The sequence below is a fragment of the Bos mutus genome, chromosome 26 (assembly GCF_027580195.1).
Source record: "Bos mutus isolate GX-2022 chromosome 26, NWIPB_WYAK_1.1, whole genome shotgun sequence".
Taxonomy (NCBI): Eukaryota; Metazoa; Chordata; class Mammalia; order Artiodactyla; family Bovidae; genus Bos; species Bos mutus.
This window is the reverse complement of record NC_091642.1, coordinates 44,379,584-44,397,201: the sequence shown is the minus strand read 5'-3', so window position 1 is coordinate 44,397,201 and position 17,618 is coordinate 44,379,584. Positions and strand designations below refer to the sequence as shown.

Here is a 17,618-nt window from a genome sequence, read left to right as displayed (position 1 = left end):
GAAGGAAATGGCAACTCACTCCAGTGTTCTTGCCTGGAAAATCCCATGGATAGCGGAGCCTGGCAGGCTACAGTCCATGGAGTCGCCAAAGAGTTGGACACAACTTAGCAACTAAACAATAAATAATATATCACTTTTTGAGGGACATTTGATTTATAAGTATTTTCTACAATGTTATAGGGAAACAAAAGCACTACATGGTATTTCAGTTTTAATACACCAATTCCGCCCTTGGAATCTTGTCTGAAATTAAACATCAACTAAGTTCAAAAGTAATTATTTTTTTATTTCAACTCTATAAAGTATACAACAGGCACTCGGCAATTACAGCTGCAGGAAAAATACAGAGCAAATCAAAGCAGGTTAAGTTTATGAAAAAGTTTTTAATCTACATCAAAAGAGTGCAAGTGGTCAGTGACCACCGGATGACAGTTGTTGCATTCTGACTAACAAAGGACTCTTTCATGTAGAACAAATTGTAAGAGGACAATCAAATAACCATAGCTGTAAGAATACAAAAGAACCGACCAGTTGTAAAAACATCATACACTGAAATAAATTTGATAGATGATGCTTCAAGAAATGTCCCTTTACTCGGAAGTCCAAACCTCTGAGTCACTGTCATGTCCCAGAGCTCTGTCTGTTGATGCAAGGGCAGATAAAGAGGAGGGCTAACAACACACGGTCAGCGTTTAGCTTTCTAGGTCTGTTGAAAACTTGCCTTGTAAGTGATTTGCATATACAAGAACTCAGAGGAAGCATCCTGTTTTGTTGAGTGGTGCAATTTGTTCATTATTGGTTTCATGATGAGGCTCGGTCAGCAGTCATTTTCCAATTTTTCTTTTGAGTTGGATGGTTTTTCACAGAGTCTAAACAAGGAGATTTCATAACTTGACTGCACTAATTTTTTTTTTTAAACTGAATCTGCACAACTTAGCAAAACAGGAATACCTGTATACAGACTGATAGTATGTCATATATTAATTTGACCTGCACATACATTTATACATTTCACAGAAATGACGCTGTATCTCATTAACAGATACACAGCTCTGGTACATTGAACAGAAATAAGAGAACAACTTCATCATTTCTGTAATTCATCAATATTATATAATAAAGGCTTATAAATTGTCAGCAGAAAGAACTGTAAAACGCAGCAAGCTAAGAAAGGACAACGTTTTGAGGTGTGTTTGTCTTTGTCATGCAGCATAACACCAAATTTGTTTTTTTAATAGGATGCCATGAATTTAAGGCACTTGCAACAATGCCAGATAGCCAGGTCATGTTCTAAACTATGGGACGGATGAATAACAGTACAGTTGACAGAATTTTCAATAATACTGACAATCAGGACATTAATTCAAGTCTACTTGGACCTAAAAACTTTATTCCATACAAATTAAATGAAATAATAATGCTGTGAAACACTAAAAAAAAGTTATATGTACCACAAAATATCACACAAAAATATCTATTTACATAAATATTTGTCTGTGGTCCTATTGTGAAAGAAAACATTGTTATGGAGAATGCACAAATCACCTCTACTGTATGAAATCAGTTCTAATAGCCTTATTTTCATGGTAGCTGACTTCTTTAAGTTCACCATCAGTTCAGTCTTTTAGAAATGAAACAGGAAAAATTCAGTAGTTGAATTTATATAGTATACATGTGTGCTTCACATGCATATTCCATAATTTTAGGTAAAAATTATGATTTGTAAAGAATATAATAAAAATAAATTTGTTTTAAATGGCATGTGGATCTGATTCCTATATTAAAGAAGGTAGAAACATAAAAATAATCATTCATAGCAAATTTCCAAAAATCATCTTCCCTAATGTAGTCAATCTATCTCAAGTATAATGCTGTTCCTTTCCTTGGCAGTTTTCAGTTTTCCTGTGAGCCAGGACACACAGAAAGCCCTTATATTCCGTACTTGAAATATTAACAAGAAAGTCAGTTAACAGATCAAACAAGTTGCCACTATTCTAACTTATCTGGATGTTCTTGTAAGAAATGAGATGGGGCATGAAAAATTCAGAAATCAAGTGAGATGTGCTTTATGAAGCCAGCCATGAATTTTAGCCCTAGTGTCATCATTAAGACAGGATTTAAATCCTTAAAATTCACTGTTGAACATTAGATGAATGTTTTCTCTTAGTAACTCTTGTAAGATGTAGTTCACTTGTATTTTTGGTGATTGCTTTGGACAGCCTAACGCAGCGCCACAAGTGAAATGAGCAAAGATGCAATAACAAGTGGGAGAGATGACCTACAGTTACATTATGCTCAATGCCGCTTCTTCCTTCTCCACAAAACTTGAACATATTGGTTGTCTTAGACTTGAACCATAGCTCCAAACCCAGAGTAAGTGTTGATTTCTGGGGCTACTGGGATATTTTAAAAGTTGCAGGAGAAGATTCTCTTATTTAAAATGACTAGGTAAATTTCATTTTCTAGCAAACCTTTAGCATGCCTAAACCACTGTCTTAAAAAAAAATCACTGAACATTGAATGTAATGTTGCAATTATATATTTTTAAAAGCCCAAATTAAAAGCAATATTAAACTTCTGAAGTAGCATTACTAGCTGGATTTTAGATTGATATGTTTAATATTGTTTTTTAAAACCTGTAGAAGAAGGTATCTTGAGGAACAATTTTGAGAAATTATTAAGGGAGGGAAAAATCCAATAATATGAGAATAATAATATCTTAAGATCAAAATTTTAAATTTATTGTAATTACATATAATATGCCCTTAGTACTTTTGTTCTCCAAATGTTTCTTAGATTGTTGTTTTGATAATGTATCGTAAAGTCTTGTTGTGAAAAATTCAAACAAAAATCATAATATATGCCTTCTTGAATACTATATAATGATCTAGTTGGACATATGTTTTATAGAAATGTATACATTTGATTGAGTTTTTAAAACAAAAAAGCAAACCTCTATTTACTATGCCATATTCACACAGTTTCAAATCAGGATGACAGCTTGTAAAACTACACATTTGTCTAAGGAGGTATAATGCTAGTTGGCTCTGCTACTTAGGACAGCTAATAGTTGTCAACTGGCCTGCCAATAAAGGACTCTTTGCCAATTCTTTTCTCCATGAAATCAATTTGTTATTTTCAAACCTAATCTTTTCCTAGCTATTATGGTATTTCAGATTTGTAATATTTCTGTTCTATTTAGCTCTAATTTACTTTTAAGATAGCAGGTTCCTCTTTCTCTCTCTCTCCTTCCTCCTCCTTTCACATATTAGTAGATGCATATTGCCATGGACAAAAAGGTAATCTCACACCTGGCCAGGTTCTTCTCTTGTTCCTGACCTCATAAAGTTAGGTTTCTCATCTGGTGAATCAATGGTTTTGTGCTTTCTTTTCTTTTTTGGTTCAGGCCTAAGACAGGAAGCTAGTTCAAATACATTTTTAGTCCCCTTTCTCCCTTTACCTTAGACTATGCTGTATAAGTGAAATCTGACAGGAGTTTGGTTTGATAACTTGAGTGAAAATGCTTGATTCTCTGGCTACACATATAATGATTAGAATTTGTGTTGTCTGTTCAGACACTGACATTTACAGATGAAAGATATACATAGCACCTATATCGTTTTTTTTTGGATGGATCTTAATCCCTCTCCACCCCGCCCTATCGTAAGGGTTTATTTTTATAAAAGGGAATATTTTAAGCCTCAGTTTGAGGGTGTGTTAGGTAACAAATAAAAACCAATTGGCTGCTAGTCATTTATTTCCAGGACCATCTTTAAGCACACTATTTAAAAAAATATGAAATGGTTTGTGAATTGCTTTTTTTCCCCCATTCTGTCATGCCAATTTATCAAAAAGAAATGAACAGATACATCATGCATGTTGATTTTTCTTCAGTCCTCTGTGAAAACACGTATGTACCTGCTATGAAATTTCTCAGCAGAATCCATAGCAGTTGTGCTTTTATCATACCAATTTTTAAAATCTGTCAGAAAGGAAAGGTAACATTCAGTCTCGTCATCAGCACTGCTGGGAAATAAAATCATGAAACTTCTAGCACTGGTTTGACATGACCTCTGTGACCAACAGATGTGTGGTCCTCTTGTGTACGGTATGCACACTGGCTTGCAGAAGCAGAACCGACAACCCTCACCTGAAGAAAGGAAGAGTCCAGTTTTTGTACCATAGTAACCTGTCGTACCCAGCATATTATTTTTTGATCTTCTTGATAATTCTAGCAAGGTACTGACTCTTTTACTAGATTGAAGTGTTTCTTACAGTCTTTCAAATTATAATCAGAGCAAAGCAAGATCATTGCAACAGTGGAGAACATCTCTTTAGTGGTGAAAGGCTTTGCTTCAGGACCACCATATCAACTGCTATATTTAGGTTCAAACAGAAAACATGTAAAGAGCACTACTGTCATCTAAGCAATAAGTCCTAATGCCACTGTAGGTACTGGAGCAGCATCGATCAAAGGCATCATGGTGACCCCAAGCACTCAGCTTCTCTCTTTCCTTCAGGTTTGCTGGCAGCTGTGTCTTAGAAAAAGCTGTCTTCAGCAAGGCAGAAGCAGGTAAGAGAAATACATTAGAAGTCTATGTCCCATCCTGAGTTGTCATCAGGTGGCGGTTCGTCATTGTCCTCAGGGAAACTGTCAAAATTGCTTGTGTCTGTGGGTGATGCAACCTGTAAACAAGAGTATTAGTGGAATTCCAAGCTAGATTTTTAAAAGCATTCTTTATTCATTCCTTATTCAGTGGCTATTTTTGGCATGTTTACCATGCCAAATACAAATACAAAGGATTTGTCCTCTGTATTAAGGATTACAGTGGTGAATAAAAATAGGGATAGTTTTTTGCCCTTCCAGAGTTTACACTCTAGGAAAAAATAAGTTGTGTGAGTAAAAGAAATAGTTACAAAACATCTCTGTAAACTCTTACAAGTTTACTGGCAGTTCAATATGCAGAGCATAAATAAAAGTGGTGATAAAGCAGACTTTAATTTCTCTCATATTCTATAATATTTAGAACTTCATATTCTATTATATATTTATATACATATTATATATATATATATATAGTCCTCCATTTAATTTACTACTACTGTTGCATAAAAGGAGACCCTGGTGAGTATAAGTTAGGATACTTTAGGCTTTTATTTTCCTCTTAAAGTTTCTTATTCTGCCTTTGTTTTAAAAAGAAAACTTCATGAATGCAGTTAACAACTGTACTTTACTTTGTGAATAAACATAAATATAGGCATACAAATTAAAATAATAAGTACAGCAATTGTTTCTGTATAACGAGTGGTCTTAAATTAGTCCCAGAAAAAAGGATGTATATAAATGAAAAGCTCAGGAGCGCAAAATATCCCTCTCCTCATTAGTTAAGACTGAACACATTTTATTAGATAGATGCTGTATTGAATACAAATATAAATGCAGTCAACTGAAATCTATTTCAGGTTAACACAGTGTAAACACTTAGTCCACTTCGTGGACTAGTAGTTTAACAAAACACCTGATATATTAGAAGAGAATGTCTTTCTTTTAGAGCCTGATCAAATAATAAAAGAACTGTGCTTAGGAATACTTTAAAGAACTATGGGGGCAGGGGAGGAGGAAGTATGTGGAGCATAAATGAAACGATATTGGCCAGGAATTGAAAGCTGTTGCAACTGGTAGCTGAACTGTTGTCTAAACCCAACAAAAAACCACCGGGCGGGGAATGTTGTGATGTGGCCCATTTGGATTGGACTCTTGGAGACAGAGCATGGTGGAGTCATACACAGAAGGTAAGAATAACAGACTATCCTAACTCATCTAAGTATACTCAAGTACACACTACAGAACTTATTGCATCTTATTTATGAATATGACTAAATAAGGTTGTGCATATATTCTTGTGCAAAGATGTATAAAGTTTTTACAGTATGTGGAAAGAGATTCATTATACTCTTCTGTCAACACTTATATATTTAACACATTATAAGTTTGAATTTTAGAAGATGTCATTATGTTAATCTGATACTTCTCCTATATTTTAAGCTGATTATTGGATAAAAATTTTGAAATAGCAGATCTTTGATGACTGACAAATACCTTTATGTGTATCACACAATTACAAGCTGAAAAGTTTACTTACACTTGGTATTATAGGAGGTGTCAAGGTGCCTTTTCTTAAGCCTTCCCAATTAAAGCCCTCAAACCATCTAAAAAAGGAAAAAGTAGATGGTTAAAGGCATTTTACCTCAGCTAAAGCCTTCTCAAAACAACTTATATGATGTCCATGACTGATGGAAAACAGGTAAGCAAACATTTTCATTATGAGAATAATGTTTTCTATTTAATTGCAGATTTTAAATGTTAGCTTATTAAGTGGAATGTGTGTTTTTTTTTTTAATCTAATTGTCAAAATTTTAAGGACCAATTAGCAATTGCTTTTTATTCTAGTTATTTCAGTCATGATCTTGTTCCAAAATGATCATTATAACTTAATAAGTGCCATAATATGCTTGGCCCTGTACCCTACAGGTTGTTATTTTAAGAAGGTAGAATCAGGGAATGAAATGTCAGGATGGAAAATTATCCTTCCATCTGTGTCACTGGGCAGCCTCAGTTAATTAACCTTTTCACATCACTGTCTTGGTCTCTATGTATCCGTATCTCCTTTTCTTTCTTTCTTTTTTTGGTACAATGAAGGTACTTTGAGTATGGCTTTTTGTGGAAATGGGGACCAAATATCACAAAGGTCTTTGTTGTTGTGGTTGTCTTTGAAAGGTTTCGTCATTAGCAAATGATTACATGAAATTCCTGCAGGCTTTTTAGACATTCATAGATATTCTGGTAAACACATTCCTTTGGTAGGGATGTGAATTTTCTCTGCATGTTACAGAAACCAATCGGGAAAGACCAATATAATCTTGGTTTAGCTTTAGAACATTCAATCAACATGGGTAAGGTTTACTATTTAAGATGCTGCTATTGTTTTAAAAAATGACTGTACTCTGTACTTTTTTTCCCACTGTCATAGCATCCAATTAGGAAATTGTTGAAAAAATGTTTTAGTTTTAGTTAAAGAAATGAGGCATGATATATGGTAGCATACTTTTGTTTTTAATATTCTGGTAGAGAATAGAATTTCAGAATTAAAAATATATATTTCTTCTTCATGCTGGAGAGGAAAAGTCCTAATTAGTAGGAGTTGGGAAAAACTAAATTCAGTGAATCTGTTGTGTAGAATGTCACAGGATCAGATGCGTCTAAATGAAGTCCTTGAGACAGAACTAGAAAGATCTTAAATGACAAGGCTAACTAGCTTGCCTGTCTCACTGGATGCTCCTTAGACTAGTTGCATCAGTTATATAACCACTAACTTAGAAACATCAGCCTTGGGAAATATTCTCTGAACTCTTAAACCAAACCGTAAGTTATAAGAACACTTACTTGTGCTTTTGAATGTCTTTCACTCCGTTTTTCAAATTCCCTAATCTTTCTGATGGATTATCCCTAAAAATAAAATAATAATTGTTAAAAAATCTGTTTTTTAAAGGATGATAATGGGGAAAACAATGTGGTTGAAACGCTCACCTGCATAGTTTTTTAATTAAATTAGCAGCATTTTTGGCAATCTTCTTTGGAAACTCTATCATGTCAATCCCCCTCAATATGATGTTATAGGTTTTCATAGGATCTGGGCCTGAGAAAGGTGGGCTGCAAGAATGACAGATATGAAGAGAGAGATAGTATTTAGGTTTCTAAACAAGAAAAGTTACAGTGTTATAACAACTCCACAAATGACATCAATCCTTATTTGGAGACATATATTAATAGGGGTAGCGGAACGAAACTTGATTAATAGCAAAATGGTGTAGAAACCTTGCCAAGCAAATCGTTTAGCAAAACCCTTAAATGGGTCAGGTTTGTCCACTGTTCCCCTCGTTTCTTTTCTAGTGCTGGTGACTAACCCCTCTTGCTGTCCTTATTCATTCAGAAAGCCTCTTCTATTTTTTGGCCCTTTCTCACATTTGCAAGCTCACTGATTACACTTGAAGTCCAACATCATTAGAATGGGCGACAGGAACATCACTGATATGACCTCATCTTATGCCAGTTCTACCCTCACTCACTGGGATCCAGGCATACCAGTCTTCTCTCTGCTCCTCTGAAGGACCAAATACTCTCCCACCTCAGGACACTGTTCATTTTGCCTGAAAAGTTTCTTCCCAGGCCTCCTGGTTAATGCCTCACTTATGAAGTCTTAGCTTAAGTGTTATGTTGATTACTCAGAAAGGCCTACTGTGATCAACCTAATACAGCCAATCATATAACCACTATGAACCAACATAATGTAATGATCTAATACCAGAACTTAAAGTTAGATTCACCTATCATACTCTCTTATAGAACTGTTTTTTGCCACTTATTGTGCTTTGCAACTACTTCATTCTGGTATTTGTTTTATACCCATCTGCTCTTCCAGTTCCATGCTGGTATTCCCGGAGTCTGGGGGAATGCATAGCACAGAGTAAGTTGTCGGTAAATATTTGTTGAACTAATGCTCCTACAGAATAGTGCTCCTCCTATCCTTTTCTCCTTCGTTATCAGCCTTCAGAGATAACCTAACCTAGGACCTCCTCTTTGTTAGAAAGGATGTAGTAGCCAGTCCCTCTTAACCAAATCTTTTGGTTTATTTACCTATCCATCCTTGGACTGTGGCTTTGTGCCTGGCTCAGGGAATACAGATGTGACTAAAGTTGACTCCTTCCACCACATTTCCCAAGTTCAGAAATAATTATGATGTGACTTGATAGCTGATTTCCTTGGAAATTATTCTAATACACTGTTTATTCATATTTCTTGGGGGAAGACATTTTATGGATTATTTTCTGTCTGTCATATTTATTAATAGCAGTTCAAATTATTTCCTTCTACTGAGAAAGCTGAAAACAATGAATTACTTAAAAAGGGTTGGATAGTATCTGCCTTAAGTTTTGTGTCCCTATTTTCTGTAGCAAGTACTTTGAAAAAATATTTTATATTGGAGTATAGATTGACAAGGCTGTGATAGTTTCAGGTGGAAAGCATTGGGATTCAGCCACATGTATCCATGCTGCTGCTGCTGCTAAGTCACTTCAGTCGTGTCCGACTCTGTGTGACCCCATAGACTGCAGCCCACCAGGCTCCCCCATCCCTGGGATTCTCCAGGCAAGAACACTGGAGTGGGTTGCCATTTCCTTCTCCAATGCATGAAAGTGAAAAGTAAAAGTGAAGTCACTCAGTCGTGTCCGACTCTTTGCGACCCCATGGACTGCAGCCTACCAGGCTCCTCCATCCATGGGATTTTCCAGGCAAGAGTACTGGAGTGGGGTGCCATTGCCTTCTCTGACATGTATCCATTCTACCCCCCAAATCTCCTCCCATCCAGACTGCCACATAACACTGAGCAGAATTCCCTGTGCTATACAGTAGAACCTTGTTGGTTATCCATTTTAAATGTAGTAGTGTTTTCATATTAGTCGAAAACTGCCTAACTATCCCTTTCCCCCAGGCCTTTTCCCCTGGCAACCATAAGTTTGTTCTGGAAATCTGTGAGTCTGTTTCTGCTTTGTCAATAAGTTCATTTGTATATTTTCTTTCTTTATTCCACATACAAGGGATGTCATGATATTTCTCCTTCTGTGACTTCACTCAGTATGAAAGTCTCTAAGTCCATCCATGTGGCTGCGAGTGGCATTACTTCGTTCTTTTTATGGCTGAGTAATATTCCATTGTATATACTCACTGCTGCTGCTTTATCCATTCATCTGCTGATGGACGTTTAGGTTGCTTCCATGTCCTGGCTATTGTAAGCAGTGCTGCAATAAACAGTGGGGTGCATGTATCCTTTCTGACCGTGGTTTTATCTGGATATAGGTCCAGGAGTGAGACTGCAGGGTCATATGGTAGCTCTATTTTTAGTTTTTTAAGAAACATCCATACTGTTCTTCATAGCGACTGTACCAATTTACATTTCTACCAGTAGTGTAGGAGAATTCCTTTCTTTCTACATCCTCTCCAGCATTAATTTGTGGATTTTTTGATGATATCCATTTTGACTGGTGTGTGGTGATACCTCTTTGTAGTTTGGATTTGCATTTCTCTAATAGTGATATTGAACATCTTTTCATGTGATTTTTGGCCATCTGTACGTCTTCTTTTAAGAAATGTCTATTTAGGTCTTCTGCCCATTTTTTGATTGTGTTGTTTGTTTTGATGATGTTAAACTTCATGAGCTGTTTGTAAATTTTGAAGACTAAATCCCTTGTTGGGCACATCATTTGCAAATAACTTCTCCCAATCTGTGGGTTGTCTTTTCATTTTGTTTCCTTGGCTTTCCAGTTTAAGTAGGTCCCATTTGTTTATCTCTGGCTTTATTCCCATTATTCTGGGAGATGGATCAAAAAAGCTATTGCTTCAATTTATGTCAGAGAGTGTTTTGGACTTAATGTTTTCCTCTAGGAGTTTTATAGTGTCCAGTCTCACATTTAGGTCTTTAATCCATCTGAGCTTATTTTTGTGTAATACGTATTTTCTGTTTACTTTCTCATTAACTGTTACCTGTCAGTTTAAACCACTTTTTATAATGTATTAACATTCAGTTCTATTTAGTATTCTCCTAGAATTTAAGGATTTTCTCTTTATATAATGTTATGGTTGACTATTCTCTTTGCTCTCAAGGTAACCTGCCAGTTTTTATTTTCACTATAAAAATGAAGCACCACCACATCTTGGATTTATTATCAACAGCTTCATGTTTTTTCTAACTTATATTTTTGCTTTTGTATTTATTTTAGAAAGACAGGGCTTCCCTTGTGGCTCAGCTGGTAAAGAATCCACCTGCAATACAGGAGACCTAGGTTCGATCCCTGGGCTGGGAAGATCCCCTGGAGAAGGGAAAGGCTACCCACTCCAGTATTCTGGCTTAGAGAAGTCCATGGACTGTATAGTCCATGGGGTCACAAAGAACTGGACACGACTGAGCAACTTTCACTTTTGTTAGAAAGACAACAAAAATCACTTATTAAAGGTGACTTTTGTTGTTTTTGCAAGTCATGTATGTTTTGTCCAAGATATTTATGCAATACGTGAAACATATAAAATTACTTAAAAGTAAAAATCACCCAATGCCCTTAAATAATAATAGATACTTACAAATATAATTTCATACATTTCTCTATGTAGATGGAGAGACCTACAAGATTATTATATATCCATGCTTTTCAAAGGAGAGACCTACAAGATTATTATATATCCATGCTTTTCAAAATTAAAAAAAAAAACTATTCAATTTAATTTTACTTGAAGTTAACATGAGGATAAAACTGAAAGAAATGCTGGATTTCAATTTGTACTTGTTCACCAACAATATTAATTCCTAAATGTCTCTTAAATTAAGAAAACTCACACACGTTTGGTCAATCTACAACAGACAAGGCAAGAATAAAGACAGTCTCTTAAAAATGTGGTACTGTGGAGACTAGACAGCTGTGTGTAAAACTAGAATACTCTCTTCTAATCAAAGACCTGACTGTAATGTCGGATACAATAAAACTCTTGGAGGAAAACATGCAGCTCTATATCACAAAGAAAACATTCCCACTTTTGATTGGGTTAAGACCTAAATAGACCTTAGAAAAATCAAATAAATCTAAACTACATTGAGGTATTACCTCACACTGGTCAGAATGGCCATCATCAAAAAAATCTGGAGACAACAAATGCTGGAGACAGTGTGGAGCAAAGGGAACCAACCCTCCTACACTGTTGTGGGAATGTTAATTGGTGTAGCCACTAAGGAAAATATTATAGATGTTTCTTAAAAAGCTAAAAATAGAGTTGCCATATGACCCAGCAATCACACTCCTGGGCATATATATCCAGAGAAAACTCTAACTGTAAAAGATACATGCACCCCCAATGTTCATAGCAGCATTATTTACAATAGCTAAGACATGTAAATAACCTAAATGTTTGTCAACAGAAGGGTAAAGAAGATGTGGGACAAACATTCTATAAAATGGAATATTCCTCAGTGATAAAAAAAGAACAAAACAATGCCATTTGTAGCAACATTGATGTACCTAGAGACTGTCATATTGAGTGAAGTTAAGTCAGAGAAAGACAAATATCATATATCACTCATATATGGAATCCAATTTTTTTAAAAAAGAAACAAATGAGCTTATTTATAAAATAGAAGCTGCCTATGTTCTCCTCTAGGAGTTTTATAGTTTCTGGTCTTACATTTAGATCTTTAATCCATTTTGAGTTTATTTTTGTGTATGGTTTTAGAAAGTGCTCTAGTTTCATTCTTTTACAAGTGGTTGACCAGTTTTCCCAGCACCACTTGTTAAAGAGATTGTCTTTTCTCCATTGTATATCCTTGCCTCCTTTGTCAAAGATAAGGTGTCCATATGTGCGTGGATTTATCTCTGGGCTTTCTATTTTGTTCCATTGACCTATATTTCTGTCTTTGTGCCAGTACCATACTGTCTTGATGACTGTGGCTTTGTAGTAGAGCCTGAAGTCAGGCAGGTTGATTCCTCCAATTCCATTCTTCTTTCTCAAGATTGCTTTGGCTATTCGAGGTTTTTTGTATTTCCATACAAATTGTGAAATTATTTGTTCTAGCTCTGTGAAAAATACTATTGGTAGCTTGATAGAGATTGCATTGAATCTATAGATTGCTGCCTTGTGACCCAGCAATCCCACTACTGGGCATACACACTGAAGAAACCAGAATTGAAAGAGACATGTGTACCCCAATGTTCATCGCAGCACTGTTTATAATAGCCAGGACATGGAAGCAACCTAGTTGTCCATCAGCAGATGAATGGATAAGAAAGCTGTGGTACATATACACAATGGAGTATTACTCAGCCATTAAAAAGAATACATTTGAATCAGTTCTAATGAGGTGGATGAACCTGGAGCCGATTATACACAGTGAAGTAAGCCAGAAAGAAAAACACCAATACAGTATACTAACACATATATATGGAATTTAGAAAGATGGTAATGATAACCCTGTATGTGAGACAGCAAAAGAGATACAGATGTATAGAACAGTCTTTTGGACTCTGTGGGAGAGGGAGCGGGGGGATGATTTGGGAGAAGGGCATTGAAACATGTATAATATCATATAAGAAACAAATCGCCAGTCCAGGTTGGATGCATGATATAGGATGCTTTGGGCTGGTGCACTGGGATGACCCAGAGGGATGGTACAGGGAGGGAGATGGGAGGGGGCTTCAGGATGGGGAACATGTGTACACCCATGGTGGATTCATGTTGATGTATAGCAAAACCAATACAATACTGTAAAGTAATTAACCTCCAATTAAAATAAATAAGTTAAAAAAAAATAGAAGCTGACTTACAGATACTGAAAATAAACTTATGGTTACCAAAGAGGAAACATAGAAGGGAGGAGTAAATCAGAAGCCTGGGATGAACAAACACACTGCTATATATAAGATAGATAACCAACAAGGACCTACTGTATAGCATGGGGAACTCTACTCAATATTCTGTGATAACCTATATTAGAAAGAATCTGAAAAAGAGTAGATTGATGTATAATTGAATCACTTTGCTCTATACCTGAAATTAACACAACATTGTAAATCAACTATACTCCAATAAAATTTAAAAAAAAATAAAAAATATTTTAAAAACTGACTTTGGAGTGTTTTCTTTTATAATGACATAATTCAATTGTAAAAAATACTTAAGATTCCTAATTGTGAATGATGACAAATAAGTATGCCTGTAGTTTTTCTTACCTTCTCTCTCCCACCTGAAACTTTTAAGATTGCCAAAGATTTTAATGTTTCCATCTGCTTAATAACCAAAGTTATTTTGATTCATCTGTTAGTTGACTTGGTCATACAGTAGTGTTTCCAAGAAAGGCCTGGGATACCCACATTATTTATTGTCTTTATATTTTAAGAATAACTTAATCTTGTACAAATTAGTTGTTATACTCTCTGTCTCTCAGAACTACATAGTTCTTGATATTCCATCTTTTGGCATTGAAGGTACTATTGAGAAGGTTGAGGCCAACTTTAATTCGGTCCCATCCCATATATGCGGAGAAGGCAATGGCACCCCACTCCATTACTCCTGCCTGGAAAATCCCATGGATGGAGGAGCCTGGAAGGCTGCGGTCCATGGGGTCGCTGAGGGTCGGACACGACTGAGCGACTTTACTTTCACTTTTCACTTTCATGCATTGGAGAAGGAAATGGCAACCCACTCCAGTGTACTTGCCTGGAGAATCCCAGGGACGGGGGAGCCTGGTGGGCTGCCGCCTATGGGGTCACACAGAGTCAGACACAACTGAAGTGACTTAGCAGCACCAGCAGCATCCCATATATGAAATGCTTTTGTAGCTTAAAGACCCATATGATTATGTTATTATTTCTATCACTGAAGCTAGCAAATCACACTGGGACACATGGTGGTGGTATTACTCTGAATCTGTTTCCCCATGGTCACTGCCGATCAAAAGGATCCCCTGAGTCAAGTCTGTGTCATGAGTTTTCTGTTACCTAATTGAGTATATTTCCTATCACATTTGTTATCATCTCTTCATATACATAGCAGACAAAGGAGCCGGGCAGTTCGTGAGGTCAGAAAGAGTTGGGGACATGACCTAGTGACTGAGCAGCAACACCTTCATATACATAGTTGTTGTTCCTATTTCCTTTGATGTCTCTATCTTCTTTCTGTAACAATTTATATATCCTTTTTTTTTTTCTTTTCCATTATTTTCCCTAAGTCTGTTTATTCTCTCCCTGGTTGGGTTTTGATTGCTATTATTCTATTTTCTGTTGCTTATATATGATTTTATGTTGCTTATAATCTGATTTTCAGCTTTGTACTGTTTCTGAACTCTGCAGGCTTACAACTTTTGTCATCTATGAAGATTCAGATATCTTTGAAGATATATATTTTTAAAGAGATCATGCTTAACAGCCACAGAGAAATTCTAGATCAGTTTGTCTGAACTCTTCCTATGTTTCTTTGAATCATTTCTCTTGTATATTATTTAGCTACTTTTGCCTATGTATCTTTCATTTAAAATTAACATAAAACACCAATAAAATCTATTAATTTGAAGTCAACATAAGTGTTTCTTTTTTTCTTATTTTTTTATTTTTTTCTGGACTGGTGACTCGTTTCATATATGATATTATACATATTTCAATGCCATTCTCCCAAATCATCCCACCCTCTCCCTCTCCCACAGAGTCCAAAAGACTGTTCTGTACATCTGTGTCTCTTTTGCTGTCTCGTATACAGGGTTATCGTTACCATCTTTCTAAATTCCATATATATGCGTTAGTATACTGTATTGGTGTTTTTCTTTCTGGCTTACTTCACTCTGTATAATAGGCTGTTTCAAGAGTAGTGATATACACTGTCCACAAATGAAATAAAAAACCCACCACATAACTATTCCTGGCAATGGTAGTACTAGGAGTATCTGTGAGCATTAATGAAGTGCTTCTTATGTTCTAGACTAAGTACTTCATAGATTCACTGTATCTTCATAACCGTGAGACCAAAAGTGCCATCTTTCTCATTTTCACTATAGCTACTAGGTTTTCATAAGTAATTTGTTACATTACACTGCATGCTTCTTCCTAGATCTGAATTATTGGAATGATCTTCAGACTAGCTTCCCCACCCTTCCAGTTTGCTCTACACATTACCACTAGGTTGTTTTCTTAAATACTGTAACACACGTCACTCCTTTATCAGAGACTCTTCAATGACTGCCTCTCCGGATGGAGTCCACACACTCAGGTATAGCACTCACTATGGTTGAAACGTGACTCTTACTGATCTTCCATCATCTCTTACCATCAGCCCTTTTCATGTCTATGCAGTACTCCCCTCTATTTAAGCCATACCTCTCCCTGGAATGTGCTGCACTTTTTATTATTCTTCCTGTAAGATCCAGCTAGTCCTATGTGCTTCAAAAGCCTCCCTGGACAAATTTAACCTTCTTCTGAACTCTTTACTTCATAATGACCATGACCATCTTAATCATTGTGCTGAATGAGCCCAAGGCTTCATGGTGTTATTTGTTTTTCTTTTCCTTGAGTTTATGATCTGTTTTATACCTGGTCGTATCTGTAGTACCTTTCTTAGTTGTTGGTAACTACAATATTATTACACAACAGATCCGCATTCACATTTCAATTAGATATCACAATTGCTAACAGGTTCTCTTAACTTCTATGAAAAACAGACCATATTTTTGTGACTATCATCTTTCTTGCTGACTAAATGACTAGGTTCAGATCTCACAGAAAGACACTAGATCCTTCCACATTCACATATATATATAAATCACGAGACCAAGAGTTGATGTTGAGTTTGTTGCACTCATCTGACGCATTCTAGTTTTTGCTTTAAGAATCCCTGGTTATCTGCTGCTGCTGCTGCTAGGTCACTTTAGTTGTGTCCAACTCTGTGTGACCCCATAGATGGCAGCTTCTGACCAGGCTCCTCCATGCCTGGGATTCTCCAGGCAAGAACACTGGAGTGGGTTGCCATTTCCTCCTCTAATGCATGAAAGTGAAAAGTGAAAGTGAAGTTGCTCAGTCGTGTCCGACTCCGAGCGACCCCATGGACTGCAGCCCACCAGGCTCCTCCGTCCATGGGATTTTCCAGGCAAGAGTACTGGAGTGGGTTGCCATTGCCTTCTCGGTGGTTATCTGCATAACTAATTAAAAAGTGTGGTAACAAGATCTGTGAAAGTACTTTAAGATAGTCTGATCAGAGTGACAAAGGCAGGAGGGAGTAGCTGTTTGCTGGTCTATCTTTATCTGCAGTTCTCCATCAATGTCCATACCTGCCAGTCAGAAGCTCATACATGAGGATTCCCAGTGACCAATAGTCGGCTGAAATGTCATGGCCTTTGTTCAGGATGATCTCTGGGGCTACATATTCTGGAGTCCCACAAAAAGTCCATGTTTTCTTTCCAAATCCTATTTTCTTTGCAAAGCCAAAATCAACCTTACAAAGAGAGAAACAAGATATTTCAAGCCACTTTTGATTAAGCTTAAAAGTGGAAAAGTTACTTTGTTGAAGTATACTGATGATAATCATAAACTAAAAACGGATGCAAACTATTGTAGTCCTGTCTTCTAAAAGGACTCATCTCTATATTTCAAACAAACAAAGCCTTCCTGATCAGTTCAGTTTCAACAGGAAAAGTGGAAATATTAACATAGGATAAAATTCACATCATCGAAAATAAAGGCAAATCTTTCTTTGCAGAAATACTTTCCATTTTTCCTTCTTTCATGCCTGTTGAGATTGGGGCATAAACAAATAATTTCTCCTTTACTTGGACATATTTTCCAGATATCTGCTGGATTTAATGAAGTTGACGATTCATTTACTATTAATTGAGAAGCTACTTTTATTGTTGAAGGAGCTGAATAACAAAGTTATGGAACTAATAACTCTGTTTTTAGGAAACAGATAAAATTGAAATGTAGTCTGCATTTTCATAGAAAACTTTTGAAGGAGGAGCCTCAAATGCAGAAAATCTATTTTT

The 17,618-nt window shown here is 36.1% G+C and overlaps 1 protein-coding gene across 5 annotated transcripts in view; it reads right to left on the bottom strand.

Moving 5' to 3' along the window:
* Positions 1 to 269: 269 nt before the first annotated feature.
* PRKG1 (protein kinase cGMP-dependent 1) overlaps positions 270 to 17,618 on the bottom strand; it is a 1,407,171-nt gene continuing 1,389,822 nt past the window's right edge. For all 5 annotated transcript variants that reach the window (XM_005904632.2, XM_005904631.3, XM_070363677.1 and 2 more), the window contains 5 exons: positions 16,908 to 17,071; positions 7,589 to 7,711; positions 7,445 to 7,507; positions 6,144 to 6,210; positions 270 to 4,686 (listed from right to left, as the gene is read on the bottom strand). In XM_005904632.2, the coding sequence (XP_005904694.1) occupies positions 4,588 to 4,686; positions 6,144 to 6,210; positions 7,445 to 7,507; positions 7,589 to 7,711; positions 16,908 to 17,071 (516 nt within the window). In that variant the 3' untranslated portion in view covers positions 270 to 4,587. The remainder of the gene's footprint in view (positions 4,687 to 6,143; positions 6,211 to 7,444; positions 7,508 to 7,588; positions 7,712 to 16,907; positions 17,072 to 17,618) is intronic.